This window comes from Salmo trutta, chromosome 2 (assembly GCF_901001165.1).
Source record: "Salmo trutta chromosome 2, fSalTru1.1, whole genome shotgun sequence".
In the NCBI taxonomy this organism is placed as follows: domain Eukaryota; kingdom Metazoa; phylum Chordata; class Actinopteri; order Salmoniformes; family Salmonidae; genus Salmo; species Salmo trutta.
The window spans coordinates 47701072-47719926 of NC_042958.1; the positions used below are offsets into that span (position 1 = coordinate 47701072).

The window sequence follows — 18855 nt, forward strand, 5'->3', positions numbered from 1 at the left end:
TAAGTAGTGACGTTACATTTGATACCGGAGCTACGAGGCATTTATCAAAATCGCTAACTTCAAAGCAGTGTGCCGATGCGTCTCACTTTATCAGAAATACGTCATCAATGACGTCTGAAGCTTCGTTTGATCACATGCTTTTTTATACCGTGTGTTGCAAAATCCCACTGACTTCGCTGTGGTTCCAGTGCTTTCTTGGATTCCAAGCTGCTTTCAAACACTGACACCTACTGGACACCATACTTCCAAATCTACACTGAACAAAAATATAAAAGCAACATGTAAATGTGACGGCTGTCTTCGTGAAGAGATGACCAAAACGCAGACGGGATATGAATGCTCATGTTTATATTTAATTAGAATAAAGTGAACACAGAAAACAAGAAAACTAAGAACGACAGGTGACAGTTTCACAGGCTATAACAAATACTAGCAGTGCAAAATCAACAACTCACAAACCCCAGGTGAAAAACACACTCCTAATATATGACTCCCAATCAGGAACAACGATAACCAGCTGTTCCTGATCGGGAGCCACACAGACTAACAAAGAAACAGACATACTAGAAAAACCATACAACACAACCCTACTGCCACGTCTTGACCAAAATCTAATACAATTACTCCCTCTGCTGGTCAGGACGTGACAGTAAAGTGTTGTCCCATGTTTCATGAGCTGAAATGTTCCATATGCAGAAAAAGCTAATTTCTCTACAATTTTGTGCACAAATTTGTTTACATCCCTGTTAGTGAGCATTTCTCCTTTGCAAAGATTATCCCTCCACCTGACAAGTGTGGCATATCAAGAAGCTGATTAAACAGCATGATTATTACACAGGTGCACCTTGTGCTGGGGACAATAAAAGGCCACTAAAATCTACAGTTTTTTTACACAACACATGAAAAACTATCTCATAATCACACGCTGCTATTTATTGCTGACCAGCAGATGCCACTGTACATTGTGAACAGCTAATGGAGCTCTGAGTAATTAACAGTTTTTTGGCACAATTTGGTGAAATCGCTGAAGCCTTCAGAAAGCCTTGGTTTCCAATTCACTATTTGTAAGCTTCCTGGTTCGAGCCCGTTCTAAGCAGTGATAGTGATAATTAAAATGTAGGGGAGGCGACTCATTCGAATATTTGGGGGTGTTGTTTTCTCAGAGCTCTTTTTGTGCAACCGTGAGTTAGAGTATCATTCCAGTTTATCTAATCTGTTGTGTTATGCAATAACATGTTATATATGACAATGGACAGTGTCTTGTGAAAGACTCATGTATGGCCTTGTGTCGATTGAGAACGGTTGATGAAATCAGTCAGTGGTTCTCTTCTCAGGGAACCCCAGCAGTTCCAGAGGTACAGTGGGGGAAAAAAGTATTTGATCCCCTGCTGATTTTCTACGTTTGCCCACTGAAAAAGAAAGGATCAGTCTATAATTTTAATGGTAGGTTTATTTGAACAGTGAGAGACAGAATAACAACAAAAATATCCAGAAAACTGTATGTCAAAAATGTTATAAATTGATTAGCATTTTAATGAGGGAAATACGTATTTGACCCCCTCACAATCAGAAAGATTTCTGGCTCCCAGGTGTCTTTTATACAGGTAACGAGCTGAGATTAGGAGCACACTCTTAAAGGGAGTGCTCCTAACTGCAGCTTGTTACCTGTAAAAAAGACACCTGTCCACAGAAGCAATCAATCAATCAGATTCCAAACTCTCCACCATGGCCAAGACCAAAGAGCTCTCCAAGGATGTCAGGGACAAGATTGTAGACCTGCACAAGGCTGGAATGGGCTACAAGACCATCGCCAAGCAGCTTGGTGAGAAGGTGACAACATTTGGTGCGATTATTCGCAAATGGGAAAAACACAAAAGAACTGTCAATCTCCCTCGGCCTGGGGCTCCATGCAAGATCTCACCTCGTGGAGTTGCAATGATCATGAGAACGGTGAGGAATCAGCCCAGAACTACACGGGAGGATCTTGTCAATGATCTCAAGGCAGCTGGGACCATAGTCACCGAGAAAATAATTGGTAACACACTACGCCGTGAAGGACTGAAATCCTGCAGTGCCCACAAGGTCCCCCTGTTCAAGAATACATATACCTGCCAGTCTGAAGTTTGCCAATGAACATCTGAATGACTCAGAGGACAACTGGTGAAAGTGTTGTGGTCAGATGAGACCAAAATGGAGCTCTTTGACATCAACTCAACGTATTTGGAGGAGGAGGAATGCTGCCTATGACCCCAAGAACACCATCTCCACCATCAAACATGGAGGTGGAAACATTATGCTTTGGGGGTGTTTTTCTGCTAAGGGGACAGGACAACTTCACCGCATCAAAGAGACGATGGATGGGGCCATGTACCGTCAAATCTTGGGTGAGAACCTCCTTCCCTCAGCCAGGGCATTGAAAATGGGTCGTGGATGGGTATTCCAGCATGACAATGACCCAAAACACACGGCCAAGGCAACAAAGGAGTGGCTCAAGAAGAAGCACATTAAGGTCCTGGAGTGGCCGAGCCATAGAAAATCTGTGGAGGGAGCTGAAGGTTCGAGTTGGCAAACGTCAGCCTCGAAACCTTAATGACTTGGAGAAGATCTGCAAAGAGGAGTGGGACAAAATCCCTCCTGAGATGTGTGCAAACCTGGTGGCCCACTACAAGAAACGTCTGACCTCTGTGATTGCCAACAAGGGTTTTGCCACCAAGTACAAAGTCATGTTTTGCAGAGGGGTCAAATACTTATTTCCCTCATTAAATTGCAAATAATTTTATAACATTTCTGACATGCGTTTTTCTGGATTTTTTTGTTGTTATTATGTCTCTCACTGTTCAAATAAACCTACTACTAAAATTATAGACTGATAATTTCTTTGTAAGTGGGAAAACGTACAAAATCAGCAGGGGATCAAATACTTTTTTCCCCCACTGTAGTTCACTAGATTCAACTTGTCAATTAAAACCTGTCTGGGCTAGGGGGCAGTATTTTCATGGCTTGATGAAAAACGTACCTAATTTAAACAGGTTACTACTCTGGCCCAGAAACTAGAATATGCATATTATTAGTAGATTTGGATAGAAAACACTCTGAAGTTTCTAAAACTGTTTGAATGGTGTCTGTGAGTATAACAGAACTCATATGGCAGGCAAAAACCGGAGAAAATTCCAAGCAGGAAGTGGAAAGTCTGAGAATTGTTGTTCTTCTTTTGATTCTCCATCAAAGCTACAACATCTGTGGGGGACAATGCACTTCCTAAGGCTTCCATTGGCTGTGTAAAGCCTTCAGAAAGTGGTTTGAGCATTTTCCTGTCACTGGGCAGATAATAGGAGCTCAGTTACTGAGTGGTCTGCCTGGCAACAAAGGGATTGGATATGCGTGGTCACGCGAGCACGCCGTTCCTTCTTTTTCTTCTTGAATGAATATGCTATTGTCCGGTTGGAATATTATCGCAATTTTACATTAAAAATACCATAAAGATTGATTTTAAACAGCGTTTCACATGCTTCTAAGTACGGTAATGGAACATTTTGACTTTTCGTCCCTCGTTCTGCGCTTGCCTTTGGATAAGTGATCTGTACGCACAAACAAAACTGAGGTATTTGTACATAAATATGGATTATTTCGAACAAAAACATTTCTTGTGGAAGTAGCAGTCCTGGGAGTGCATTCTGACGAAGATCAGCAAAGGTAAGAGAATATTTCTAATACTAATTCTGAGTTTAGGTTGCCCCGAACTTGGCGGGTGTCTGACTAGCTCACCGTGATGGCTGAGCTATGTACTCAGAATATTGAAAATTGTGCTTTCTCCGTAAAGCTATTTTAAAATCTGACACAGCGGTTGCATCCAGGGGTAGTCTATCTATAATTCTTTAAATAATTGTTATATATTTTGTCAACGTTTATGATGAGTATTTTTGTAAATTGATGTGCACATTCACCGGGCGTTTTGGTGGGAATACATTTTCTGAATATCACGCGCCAATGTAAAATGCTGTTTTTGGATATAAATATGAACTTTATCGAACAAAACATACATGTATTGTGTAACATAATGTCCTAGGAGTGTCATCTGATGAAGCTCGTCAAAGGTTAGTGCTTCAGTTAGCTGTGTTTTGGGTTTTATTAACACATGTCCTTGCTTGGAAAATGGCTGTGTGATTATTTTTGTCTATGTACTCTCCTAACATAATCTAATGTTTTGCTTTCGCTGTAAAGCCTTTTTGAAATCGGACAATGTGGTTGCATCAAGGAGAAGTTTATCTTTAAAATGGTGTAAAATAGTTGTATGTTTGAGAAAGTTGAATTATGACATTTTGTTGTTTTTGAATTTGCCGCCCTGATATTTCACTGGCTGTGTCCCGCAGGACGCTAGCGTCCCACCTAGCCCATAGAAGTTAAGAATAATAACACAATAATGCAATATAATATGGCTGACCAGAATAAAAAAAAAATCTTTGGTGCTTCAAAAGCATCTACAAAGAATATTTCAGATAAGGTTCTTTATGGAACCATTCTCCATAAAGGTTCTATAAAAACAGAAAATTTGTTCTATATAGCCCCCAAAAGGGTTGTAATCATAGCAGAACCCTTTTTTGATGCTATAAATAACTTTTTGTAATGGTTCTTTGTAGAACCTTTGTAAAGGGTTCTTTATAGCACCATACAGGTTCCATTTAGAACTTTACGAGTACGAGTAAAGTTCTTCATATAACCTTCAAAAAAGGGTTCCACCCTTAAACGGTACAATTTAGAACCATTCTTTTTTGGTGTGAAGGCAGTCAGACTCCCTCCAATAGATACGTTTTTTTGTTGTTGAGCTAATTAAAAGGGGGACTGTGACATGGGTAAGACTGCCTTATTTCCACACACACACACACTATACAAATAATCCTGGATTAGGTTGGCTCAATATCCATGCTTCTCTTAGGATGGGTTACCTGCTGGTGTGCTGCTACCTTGATTAATCCACCGAGAGAAATAGTGAGAGCATTTATTTGGTAAAATATTTAACCCTTTACACTCCTACCTGTATACAGGTTGAAAATGGCCGATTTGGGCACTGATAAACGTCTAAATTGGAACGCAGTGGCTGTACTGTAACATGCTGTACATGACGTCAGAGTTCTGGCTCTACGCTTCACTGTGCTGTATGGGTTTTGACTGACAGCCGTTCTGAACTTGAGCACCTCGCACCACAAGAAGTTGCCCCATCCCTCCCGCTAATTGGGCAACTTTTGCAATCGTTTTGTAGTCTGAGGGAAATCCTGTAAATGAAGAGGATTCTATGTATTTTGAAAGATGTGACGTTGAGGATTATAATAAATACAGCTTTGATGTCATACAAGCTAAAACACCTGTGAGTCCAAATGTGCACTTCACATTTCCATATCATCAAACTCATGTCATATACAGTGTCAACGTTTATAATAACTATGTTTGATGTACAGTTACCAGATCACATGGCGTCATACCCTGGGTTGTTCCGAACAGAATGACCCTGTGTTTGACTATTGGGAAGAAAATTAGTGCACTCAGAACTTTTTTCTATGTGCAGTGGCGAACCCGTCATTCAGGGCAGGTCACTTTCTTGTTGTTGCCTGTTTTACATGTTGTTTAAGCATTAATACGTGTCACATATCAGTTTGCAAACAATGTAAAACAAAATACAAAATAATTGAGTTAATAAAGCCTCCATACAAACATGGTCTCATTTTTGCTTTCTCGAGTAAAGCAGCTCCAAAATGCAGGTGTTCCAGCCTAGCTCAGTGCTTTATGTGTCGGTGGGGAAGCCAGCGGAAAATACGGAACATAGAGGTTGGTAATGTTCTCTAGTTGTGCTGTGATTGGCTCAGTGTTCTGTCATTCATGGGGACACTACGTCACCACAAAATCTACGGGGAGAGCTAAAAAATTCAAGCCCCTTGGGTGCTGCCATAGAGTTACATTAGAAGTGCCCATCCAAGAAGGCTCAAGGTCATTGGCCACAGATAAAATGACGTCAAATCACGTTATATCTACAGTAGCTTTGATTGTCAACATCATACATTTAAAATCTTAGCTAGGAGTCATCATCATCAATCAAGTTGACAATCTACGAAGAGAAATAATGAAGACAAATTACAGATAAAACATATCGGTGCTCATTGGCCATTGAACATAAACATTACACAACAAGTTGGAAATCGCAAATTCAAGAATGAGTGGTTTGGAATCACTAGCCTGCTATTCAGTGGAGTGGGTGTGTGGTGCCAATTCTGGGATTATGTCATCCTGATTCGACCTTGTTTTTTTCAGAGTTCCAAGTTGTCTTGAAAGTGCCATTACACCGAGTCAGAACCGTAGGATAAATAAAGGGAGCATATAAGCTGACAATGAAAGCTCTTACAATATTCAATGATGACATTTCTCTAAAACAGGTTATAGGCTACATGTGCACCACCAGGTCAGAACAGTAGGCAAAATTAAGAGGGGAAATATAACAAATCATTAGAGTGAGGCACATGGGCTACTAACAGCTTACTACACAACATACACTTAGTATAACTTTCTTAGCTACAGTGTACATATCTCCCTGGCATATTACATCATTTAAGCAGCAGCATACAAGAGGGAGAACACTGTAAGATCGGCCCATGTTCTGAATTATGTCCTAGCTCGCTCATTAATGTCTTAATCGAAATTACGGCTTTCCTCTTATCCTCTTGTCGTCCCCTTATGCCATAGTTTGTACATCTCAATTGTCAGTAGAAACCACATTTGTTTAAGTCAGCCATATCAGCTATTTTTTTAAAGGCAGTAAATGAGGCTCAATTAACCATTTCGCTGCCTAGTCAAGGCTCCACTGATAGCCAGGTGTAGCAGTGGTGTTGGGACTGCTGTTGGGACTCTGCTGTAGGGACAGCTTTATATAGGCCCTAACAGTTTGTGGGCACCGTTTGTCACCATTATAGTGTAACTAATGTATTATTTAATGTTGTGAGGTGGCTTTGCTGGAATGCATCCCCAAATTTTTGTTTTTGTTTGCCCCACCAAGATTTACATGCTAAAATCGCCACTGTCTATGTGCATCAAAATTCTGATCGGTTTCCCCGAATTGCATTGTGTTTGCCTAAGACCGTAACATCGTATTTTCTAACTACACAACTCATGTTGTCAAATAGAACAGGCTTTCAAACGACACCCAGATTGCTCTTAATAATGGACCGTTTTTGGATTGCATAAACAACAACAGTAATTGTGTGAGGATGGGAATGCAGGGTTGTGTTCCAAATAAAACAGCTACAAGTGTGCTTGCAGTAGTTGCTCCAAGGCAAAGCTAGGAGAGCTAAAAAACAACTTATAGTCGAAGACTCTTCTTTGAATCATAAACGAGGGGCTGGGTTAAATGAGGAAGACACATTTCGGTTGAATGCATTCACCCATGACGGTGTGGCCATGGACGCCTCCAACTCAATCATCAAGTTTGCAGACGACACAACCGTAGTAGGCTTGATTTCCAACAACGACGAGACAGCCTATAGGGAGGAGGGGAGGGCACTCGGAGTGTGGTGTCAGGAAAACAACCTCTCACTCAATGTCACCAAAACAAAGGAGATGATCGTGGACTTCAGGAAACAGCAGAGGGAGCACCCCCCTATCCACATCGACGTGACAGCAGTGGAGAAGGTGGAAAGTTTATGTTCCTCGGCGTACACATCACGGACAAATTGAAATGGTTCACCCACACAGATAATGTGGTGAAGAAGGCGCAACAGCGCCTCTTCAACCTCAGAAGGCTGGAGAAATTTGGCTTGTCACCTAAAACCCTCACAAACTTTTACAGATGCACAATTGCGAGCATCCTGTCGGGCTGTATCACCGCCTGGTACAGCAACTGCACCACCCACAACCGCAGGGCTCTTCAGAGGGTGGTGTGGTCTGCACAACATATCCCCAGGGGCAAACTACCTGCCCTCCAGGACACCTATAGCACCCGATGGCACAGGAAGGCCAAAAAGATCATCAAGGACAGCAACCACCCGAGCCACTGCCTGTTCACCCCGCTACCATTCAGAAGGCGAGGTCAGTACAGGTGCATCAAAGTTGGGACCGAGAGACTGAAAAATAGTTTCTATCTCAAGGCCATCAGACTGTTAAACAGCCATCACTAACACAGGGAGGCTGCTGCCTACACACAGGCTTGAAATCATTGGCCACTCTAACAATGGATCACTAGTTACTTTATTAATGATGTTTACCTATCTTGCATTACTCATCCCATATGTACACTACCGTTGAAAAGAAATTAGAAATGTCCTTTTTTTTAGTTTTTTTTTTAAAGCAATTTTTTTGTCCATTAAAATAACATCAAATTGATCAGAAATACATTGTAGACATTGTTAATGTTGGAAATGACTATTGTAGCTGGAAATGGCTGATTTTTAATGGAATATCTACATAGATGTACAGAGGCCCATTATCAGCAACCATCACTCCTGTGTTCCAATGGCACATTGTGTTAGCTAATCCAAGTTTATCATTTTAAAAGGCTAATTGATCATTAGAAAACCCTTTCGCAATTATGTTAGCACAGCTGAAAACAGTTGTGCTGATTAAAGAAGTAATAAAACTGGCCTTCTTTAGACTTGTTGAGTATCTGGAGCATCAGGATTTGTGGGTTTGATTACAGGTTTAAAATGGCCAGAAACAAAGAACTTTCTTCTGAAACTCATCAGTCTATTCTTGTTCTGAGAAATGAAGGCTATTCCATGTGAGAAATTGCCAAGAAACTGAAGATCTCATACAATGCTGTGTACTACTCCCTTCACAGAACAGCGCAAACTGGCGCTAACCAGAATAGAAAGAGTGGGAGGCCCCGGTGCACAACTGAGCAAGAGGACAAGTACATTAGAGTGTCTAGTTTGAGAAATGGACCGGGTAGTCTCCAGAATGTAATGGAATATAATCAAATAACAAGGGCCCTTTTGCAACCATCGATGGCACTAGATTATCGCCAGCTGATGTATGAACTAAATTCACCCGCACAGCTGATATCAATTGCAACCATTATTGGTCACCTCATTACCGCTCCCTAAAAGATGATGTCGGTGTTACCCTTAGTCCTGCTTGCAACCAAAGTCTTTGAAGATATGTTCATTTTACATTTACATTTTTAGCCATTTTAGCAGACGCTCTTATCCAGAGCGACTTACAGTAGTGAATGCATTCATTTCATACATTTTTTTCCCCCATATGTTCGCCCTCTGGTTGGTATTGTCACAGGAACAATATAGTTATTTTTTAACACACTAAGGGCAATTTATCAATTTCACAAGCATTCAATATAATAATAATGGCGACGGAGGAGATGGCAGCCATTTTACGGGCTCCTAACCAATTGTGCTATTTTGTGTATTTTGTGTGTTTTTTCACATTATTTGTATCTTATTTTGTACTTAACGTTTCTGCTACCGTCCTTTATGACCGAAAAGAGCTTCTGGATATCAGAACAGCGATTACTCACCTCGAACTGGACAAAGATATTTTCTTAAACGAGTTGGACGTGAAGGATTTACTCCAGATATCCAACATGGCCCAAATCCCCGTCATTCGCATGAAGAGAAGATGCAGATACAGGGGACGCAGGTCCGAGTGCCTTGTGAGAAATCATCGGCAAGTGGGTAACCCGCCTCTACCATCCGTCCTATTGGCCAATGTGCAATAAATGGAGAATAAACTGGATGAGCTCCGTTCAAGACTATCCTACCAACTGGACAAAAAAACATGTAATATCTTATGTTTCACCGAGTCGTGGCTGAACGACGACATCAATAATATACAACTGGCTGGTTTTTCCGTGCATCTGCAAGACAGAAAAGCTGTAAGATAAGGGATGGTGGTCTGTGTCTATTTGTCAATAACAGCTGGTGCTCAAAATCAAATATTAAGGAAGTCTCAAGGAATTTGCTCGCCAGAGGTAGAGTATCTCATGATAAGCTGTAGACCACACTATTTACCAAGAGAGTTCTCGTCTATTTACCACCACAAACCGATGCTGCCACTAAGACTGCACTCAACGAACTGTATAAAGCCATAAGCAAACAAGAAAATGCTAATCCAGAGGCGGCACTCTTAATTGCCGGTAACGTCAATGCACGGAAACTTAAATCAGTTTACCTAATTTCTACCAGCATGTTACATGTGCAACAAGAGAAAAAAAAACTCTAGAGCACCTTTACTCCACACAGATATGCGTACAAAGCTCTCCCACCCCCTCCATTTGGCAAATCTGACCACAATTCTATCCTCCTTATTCCTGCTTACAAGGAAAAACTAAAGTAGGAAGTACCAGTGACTCGCTCAATATGGAAGTGGTCAGATGACGCAGATGCTAAGCTACAGGACTGTTTTGCTAGCACAGACTGGAATATGTTCCGGGACTCATCCGATGGCATTGAGGTGTATACCACATCAGTCACCGGCTTCATCAATAAGTGCATCGATGACGTTGTCCCCACAGTGACTGTACGTACATACCCCAACCAGAAGCCATGGATTACTGGCAACATCCGCACTGAGCTAAAGGGTAGAGCTGCCGCTTTCAAGTAGTGGGACTCTAACCCAGACATTTATAAAATATCCCACTATGCCCTCAGACGAACCATCAAACAGGCAAAGCGTAAATACAGGACTAAGATTGAATCCTCCTACACCGGCTCCGACGTTCGTCGGATGTGGCATGGCTTGCAACTATTATGGACAACAAAGGGAAGCCTTAATAAAACCGTACAGAATGGCAAATAACAGAGCTCATTGTCTCTCTGTCACACTGTCAGAGGTTTGGCTTTGACTGTCCAGTCCTCTGTCCTGTGAAGGACAATACAGTGTATGCGTGTGTATGTAACCAGTGGTAAGTGTGCGGAGGAAGAGAATCCAGAGGCCCGGCATGGCCTATCAGTTTCTGGGAGTCTCCCGGAGATAAAGCAAGCAGCATGGGCAAATGTGATTGGTGTACAGGGCAGATACTCTTTTAGAAATGTTTTTCGATTGGATGTTTATCTGGTGATAGTAGGCGAGAGGTCGGCGGTACACATGAAAAGGGTTTCGGCATCTATTAACTTTCTCTCTCTCACACACACACACACACACACACACACACACACACACACACACACACACACACACACACACACACACACACACACAGGCAGTGCTATCCCTCTGGATTGCATTCCCCCTGCACACACCATTGTTTATAAATACCCAGGCAAGTGCACTCACACAGAATACAACTCTGACCTCTATAGTGGAGATGCCTTGTTCCTCTAACAGATGTTAGCCAGTTTGTAATATATTTATAGGAGCATTAAATGCAGACGAAATATGTCAATTTAATGACTCCAGTTCATATTATGGGGTTAGAGGTATAGATCATAGATCCGCTGTATCATATTATGGGGTTAGAGGTATAGATCATAGATCCGCTGTATCATATCATGGGGTTAGAGGTATAGATCAGAGATCCGCTGTATCATATTATGGGGTTAGAGGTATAGATCATCTTTAACATAGTGGTATGGGGATGAGGGGTGTCTGGTTACACAGTGTTAAGGACTAGGTTGTGTTATCATGAGGTAAGAGCGTCTGCTCGAAGAAGTGAGGACAGGTAGGGTGACGTGTTTCAGCGACGTTGTCCGATGTTGCAAGTTCAATTAAACTCTCTCTCTCTAGTAACGCAGTACATGGTGTCCCTCTCTCTCTCTCTCTAGTAACGCATTACATGGTGTCCCACTCTCTCTCTCTCTCTCTCTCTAGTAACGCAGTACATGGTGTCACACTCTCTCTCTCTCTCTCTCTCTCTCTCTCTAGTAACGCATTACATGGTGTCCCACTCTCTCTCTCTCTCTAGTAACGCATTACATGGTGTCCCACTCTCTCTCTCTCTCTAGTAACGCAGTACATGATGTCCCACTCTCTCTCTAGTAACGCAGTACATGGTGTCAAACTCTCTCGCTCTCTCTCTCTCTAGTAATGCAGAACATGGTGTCCCACTCGCTCTCTCTCTCTCTAGTAATGCAGTACATGGTGTCCCTCTCTCTCTCTCTCTCTCTATCTCTCTAGTAATGCAGTACATGGTGTCCCACTCTCTCTCTCTCTAGTAACGCAGTACATGGTGTCCCACTCTCTCTCTCTAGTAACGCAGTACATGGTGTCCCACTCTCTCTCTCTCTAGTAACGCAGTACATGGTGTCCCTCTCTCTCTCTCTCTAGTAACGCATTACATGGTGTCCCACTCTCTCTCTCTCTCTAGTAACGCAGTACATGGTGTCACACTCTCTCGCTCTCTCTCTCTCTCTCTCTCTCTCTCTCTCTCTCTCTCTCTCTCTAGTAATGCAGTACATGGTGTCACACTCTCTCGCTCTCTCTCTCTCTCTCTCTCTCTCTCTAGTAACGCATTACATGGTGTCCCACTCTCTCTCTCTCTCTAGTAACGCATTACATGGTGTCCCACTCTCTCTCTCTCTAGTAACGCAGTACATGATGTCCCACTCTCTCTCTCTCTCTAGTAACGCAGTACATGGTGTCACACTCTCTCGCTCTCTCTCGCTAGTAATGCAGAACATGGTGTCCCACTCGCTCTCTCTCTCTCTAGTAATGCAGAACATGGTGTCCCTCTCTCTCTCTCTCTCTCTCTCTCTAGTAATGCAGTACATGGTGTCCCACTCTCTCTCTCTCTAGTAACGCAGTACATGCTGTCCCACTCTCTCTCTCTAGTAACGCAGTACATGGTGTCCCACTCTCTCTCTCTCTAGTAATGCAGTACATGGTGTCCAGCTCTCTCTCTCTAGTAACGCAGTACATGGTGTCCCACTCTCTCTCTCTCTCTCTCTCTCTCTAGTAACGCAGCACATGGTGTCACACTCTCTCGCTCTCTCTCTCTAGTAATGCAGAACATGGTGTCCCACTCACTCTCTCTCTAGTAATGCAGTACATAGTGTCACACTCTCTCGCTCTCTCTCTCTAGTAATGCAGAACATGGTGTCCCACTCGCTCTCTTTCTGGTAATGCAGTACATAGTGTCACACTCTCTCGCTCTCTCTCTCTAGTAATGCAGAACATGGTGTCCCACTCTCTCTCTAGTAATGCAGTACATGGTGTCCCACTCTCTCTCTCTCTAGTAATGCAGTACACGGTGTCCCACTCTCTCCTCTCTAGTAACACAGTACATGGTGTCCCACTCTCTCTCTCTCTCTAGTAACGCAGTACATGGTGTTCCACTCTCTCTCTCAAGTAATGCAGTACATTGTGTCCCACTCTCGCTCTCGCTAGTAATGCAGTACATGGTGTCCCACTCTCTCTCTCTCTCTCTAGTAACGCAGCACATGGTGTCCCACTCTCGCTCTCTCTCTAGTAATGCAGTACATGGTGTCCCACTCTCTCTCTCTCTCTAGTAATGCAGTACATGGTGTCCCACTCTCTCTCTCTCTCTAGTAATGCAGTACATGGTGTCCCACTCTCTCTCTCCATCTCTAGTAACGCAGTACATGGTGTCCCACTCTCTGTCTCTCTAGTAATGCAGTACATGGTGTCACACTCTCTCTCTCTCTCTAGTAATGCAGTACATGGTGTCCCACTCGCTCTCTCTCTCTAGTAATGCAGTACATGCTGTCCCACTCTCTCTCTCTCTAGTAACGCATTACATGGTGTCCCACTCTCTCAAGTAATGCAGTACATGGTGTCCCACTCTCTCTCTCTAGTAATGCAGTACATGGTGTCCCACTCTCTCTCTCTCTAGTAACGCAGTACATGGTGTCCCTCTCTCTCTCTCTCTCTCTAGTAACGCAGTACATGGTGTCCCACTCTCTCTCTCTCTCTCTAGTAATGCAGTACATGGTGTCCCACTCTCTCTCTCTCTCTAGTATTGCAGTACATGGTGTCCCACTCTCTCTCTCTCTCTCTCTAGTAATGCAGTATATGGTGTCCCACTCTCTCTCTCTCTCTCTCGCTAGTAACGAAGTACATGGTGTCCCACTCTCTCTCTCTCGCTAGTAATGCAGTACATGGTGTCCCACTCTCTCTCTCTCTCTAGTAATGCAGTACATGGTGTCCCACTCTCTCTCTCTCTCTCTCTCTCTCTCTCTCTCTCTCTCTCTCTCTCTCTCTCTCTCTCTCTAGTAACGCATTACATGGTGTCCCAGTCTCTCTCTCTCTAGTAATGCAGTACATGGTGTCCCACTCTCTGTCTCTCTCTCTCTAGTAATGCATTACATGGTGTCCCACTCTCTCTCTCTCTAGTAATGCAGTACATGGTGTCCCACTCTCTCTCTCTCTCTCTCTCTCTAGTAACGCAGTACATGGTGTCCCACTCTCTCTCTCTCTAGTAACGCAGTACATGGTGTCCCACTCTCTCTCTCTCTAGTAATGCAGTACATGGTGTCCCACTCTCTCTCTCTCTAGTAATGCAGTACATTCTGTCCCCCTCTCTCTCTCTCTCTAGTAATGCAGTACATGGTGTCCCACTCTCTCTCTCTCTAGTAATGCAGTACATGGTGTCCCACTCTCTCTCTTTCTAGTAATGCAGTACATGGTGTCCCACTCCCTCTCTCTCTAGTAACGCAGTACATGGTGTCCCACTCTCTCTCTCTCTCTCTCTCTCTCTCTCTCTCTCTCTCTCTCTCTCTCTCTATTAATGCACTACATGGTGTCCCCCTCTCTCTGTCTCTAGTAAGGCAGTACATGGTGTCCCCACTCTCTCTCTCTCTCTAGTAATGCACTACATGGTGTCCCTCTCTCTCTCTCTCTCTCTAGTAACGCAGTACATGGTGTCCCACATCCGCTCTCTCTAGTAATGCAGTACATGGTGTCCCTCTCTCTCTCTCTCTCTGTCTCTAGTAAGGCAGTACATGGTGTCCCACTCTCTCTCTCTCTCTCTCTCTAGTAATGCAGTACATGGTGTCCCACTCTCTCTCTCTCTAGTAATGCAGTACATGGTGTCCCCACTCTCTCTCTCTCTCTCTCTAGTAATGCAGTACATGGTGTCCCACTCTCTCTCTCTCTCTCTCTCTCTCTCTCTATTAATGCAGTACATGGTGTCCCACTCTCTCTCTCTCTCTAGTAATGCAGTACACGGTGTCCCACTCTCTCTCTCTATTATCGCAGTACATTACATTTACATTTAAGTCATTTAGCAGACACTCTTATCCAGAGCGACTTAAAAATTGGTGCATTCACCTTATGATATACATGGTGTCCCACTCTCTCCCCCTCTCTCTCTCTCTCTCTAGTAACGCAGTACATGGTGTCCCACTCTCTCTCTCTCTAGTAATGCAGAACATGGTGTCCCACTCTCTCTCTCCATCTCTAGTAACGCAGAACATGGTGTCCCACTCTCTCTCTCTCTAGTAATGCAGTACATGGTGTCACACTCTCTCTCTCTCTCTCTCTAGTAATGCAGTACATGGTGTCCCACTCGCTCTCTCTCTCTAGTAATGCAATACATGCTGTCCCACTCTCTCTCTCTCTAGTAAATTATTACATGGTGTCCCACTCTCTCTCTCTAGTAATGCAGTACATGGTGTCCCACTCTCTCTCTCTCTAGTAACGCAGTACATGGTGTCCCTCTCTCTCTCTCTCTCTCTCTCTCTAGTAACGCAGTACATGGTGTCCCTCTCTCTCTCTCTCTCTAGTATTGCAGTACATGGTGTCCCACTCTCTCTCTCTAGTATTGCAGTACATGGTGTCCCACTCTCTCTCTCTCTCTCTAGTAATGCAGTACATGGTGTTCCACTCTCTCTCTCTCTCTAGTAATGCAGTATATGGTGTCCCTCTCTCTCTCTCTCTCTCTCTCTAGTATCGCAGTACATGGTGTCCCACTCTCGCTCTCTCTCTAGTAATGCAGTACATGGTGTCCCACTCTCTCTCTCTCTCTCTCTCGCTAGTAACGAAGTACATGGTGTCCCACTCTCTCTCTCTAGTAACGCAGTACATGGTGTCCCACTCTCTCTCTCTCGCTAGTAATGCAGTACATGGTGTCCCACTCTCTCTCTCTCTCTCTCTAGTAATGCAGTACATGGTGTCCCACTCTGTCTCTCTCTCTCTCTCTAGTAACGCATTACATGGTGTCCCACTCTCTCTCTCTCTAGTAATGCAGTACATGGTGTCCCACTCTCTCTCTCTCTAGTAATGACGTACATGCTGTCCCCCTCTCTCTCTCTCTCTAGTAATGCAGTACATGATGTCCCACTCTCTCTCTTTCTAGTAATGCAGTACATGGTGTCCCACTCCCTCTCTCTCTAGTAACGCAGTACATGGTGTCCCACTCTCTCTCTCTCTCTCTCTCTCTCTCTCTAGTAACGCAGTACATGGTGTCCCACTCTCTCTCTCTCTAGTAATGCAGTACATGGTGTCCCACTCTCTCTCTCTCTAGTAATGACGTACATGCTGTCCCCTCTCTCTCTCTCTCTAGTAATGCAGTACATGATGTCCCACTCTCTCTCTTTCTAGTAATGCAGTACATGGTGTCCCACTCCCTCTCTCTCTAGTAACGCAGTACATGGTGTCCCACTCTCTCTCTCTCTCTCTCTCTCTCTCTGTCTCTAGTAAGGCAGTACATGGTGTCCCACTCTCTCTCTCTCTGTCTCTAGTAAGGCAGTACATGGTGTCCCACTCTCTCTCTCTCTCTCTCTCTCTAGTAATGCAGTACATGGTGTCCCACTCTCTCTCTCTCTAGTAATGCAGTACATGGTGTCCCACTCTCTCTCTCTCTAGTAATGCAGTACATGGTGTCCCACTCTCTCTCTCTCTCTCTCTCTCTCTCTCTCTCTATTAATGCAGTACATGGTGTCCCACTCTCTCTCTCTCTCTAGTAATGCAGTACACGGTGTCCCACTCTCTCTCTCTATTATCGCAGTACATTACATTTACATTTACATTTAAGTCATTTAGCAGACGCTCTTATCCAGAGCGACTTACAAATTGGTGCATTCACCTTATGATATACATGGTGTCCCACTCTCTCCCCCTCTCTCTCTCTCTCTCTCTAGTAACGCAGTACATGGTGTCCCACTCTCTCTCTCTCTAGTAACGCAGTACATGGTGTCCTACTCTTTCTCTCTCTAGTAACACAGTACATGGTGTCCCACTCTCTCTCTCTCTAGTAACGCAGTACATGGTGTCCCACTCTCTCTCTCTCTCTAGTAATGCAGTACATGGTGTCACACACGCTTATGAGACACACTTGTCACGTTGATGGCTGAGAGGTGTGTGTGTGTACACTTGCACGTGTATGTGTGTGTAAAATAGTGTTACTCACGAGGCATGATGCCCTGGTCTGCAAGCTGCTTTCCAGTCCTCCTCTGCTGGAGTCTGAACTGCAGAACTACAGGGGGGAGATGGAGGAGGGAGACAGAGAGATGAGGGAGGGAGGGAGACAGGGAGAGGAAGAAGGGTAGGAAAGGGTGGGGGAAGGAGATACAGAGGGGTTGAGAGACTATTGTAATTTCAGCAGAGAAAGTATTGCTATGGTTGTGTGCCGGTGAGAGAATGGGGTTGACAAATCATGAACCAAAATCAATGTATGAAAGTTCTCAAAGTTCTGATGCTACATTAACATCCTGAAAAATGCAGCAGCATGCCACCATGCATCCCACTTCTGTCTTGCCTCTGAAGCTAAGCAGGGTTGGTCCTGGTTGGTCCCTGGATAGGAGACCAGATGCTGCTGGAATTGGTGCTGGAGGACCAGTAGGATGCACTCTTTCCTCTGGTCTAAAAAAAAATATATATCCCAATGCACCAGGGTAGTGATTGGGGACATTGCCTTGTGTAGGGTACCGTCTTTCAGATGGGACGTTAAACGGGTGTCTTGACTCACTGTGGTCACTAAAGATCCCATGGCACTTATCGTAGGGGTGTTAACCCTGGTGTCCTGGCTAAATCCCCAATCTGGCCCTCATGGCCACCTAATCATCCCCAGCTTCCAATTGGCTCATTCATCCCCTTCCTCTCCCCTGTAACTCTTTCCCAGGTCATTGCTGTAAATGTGGTAAAATAAGGGTTAAACAAATAAAAAAACAAGCCTCATGCAAATCTCTCTGTGTGCATAGAAGAGTTGCAGAGACACACAAAATAAAAAATTATGCTGTGGGCTGACAAGTATTTCTGTGAACAGGATGTAGAGAATGATAAACACAGGTCCTGGCCTTTAAACAGATCTGCTAGGCAGTGTGTGGTCTGTCTGTGTTCTGACACACACACACACACTGGCCCTCGTCTGCCGATCCTCCCTTAGCCTCTATCCAAAGTCCCTTGTGTGTGTGGAGTCTGGTGTGTGTGTGGAGGTCGTAGACGCCAGTTAACCCCATGTCAGTGTGCCTGTGTGTGTTCTGTGCTCCCCTGCAGCAGAGGTCTCACAACGGGACCCTCCAGCTGAGACAGTAGTATGATCAGCCAGGTCACCTGTGATTCAAGTCAGTATTCAACGTCCATCCATGTAGGGAGATGACGTGGAAACCGGTCACTAGGGGCAACAGTGAGAGCTGTTACCTTCAAGTCGTTTTTGGTTTTGCTAGGGCATTGTGGACAGGGATGGCGGATGGGCGTAAGCATCTGCCTCTGATTCTAAAGGTAGTACGTTTCGAATCCAGCGATACAAAAGTTGTCTTTGAGATTTTTGTTTTAAGCGTATCCCAAACCTTAACCATTCAGAGTTAATACCTAACCTTAAGAATTCAGAGATGATGCCAAAACTAAAGCTTAAACACTTTGAAATTGGATGTTTTTAACAACATGGATAAACGTCTAACTATGACGTGAGACTGTGAGAACTGGTTGAGTATGACGTGATGATTATCTCTGTTTCTCTTATCACTCTGG

The 18855-nt window shown here is 43.9% G+C and overlaps 1 protein-coding gene across 10 annotated transcripts in view; it reads right to left on the bottom strand.

Annotated features, from left to right (window-relative positions):
- LOC115156125 (myocardin) overlaps positions 1-18855 on the bottom strand; it is a 191963-nt gene that overhangs the window by 38108 nt on the left and 135000 nt on the right. For 9 of the 10 annotated variants that reach the window (XM_029703493.1, XM_029703467.1, XM_029703452.1 and 6 more), the window contains one exon: positions 17297-17362. The exons of the other annotated variant lie outside the window; for it this stretch is intronic. In XM_029703493.1, coding sequence (XP_029559353.1) covers positions 17297-17362 — 66 coding nt within the window. The remainder of the gene's footprint in view (positions 1-17296; positions 17363-18855) is intronic. 10 annotated transcript variants of the gene reach the window in all.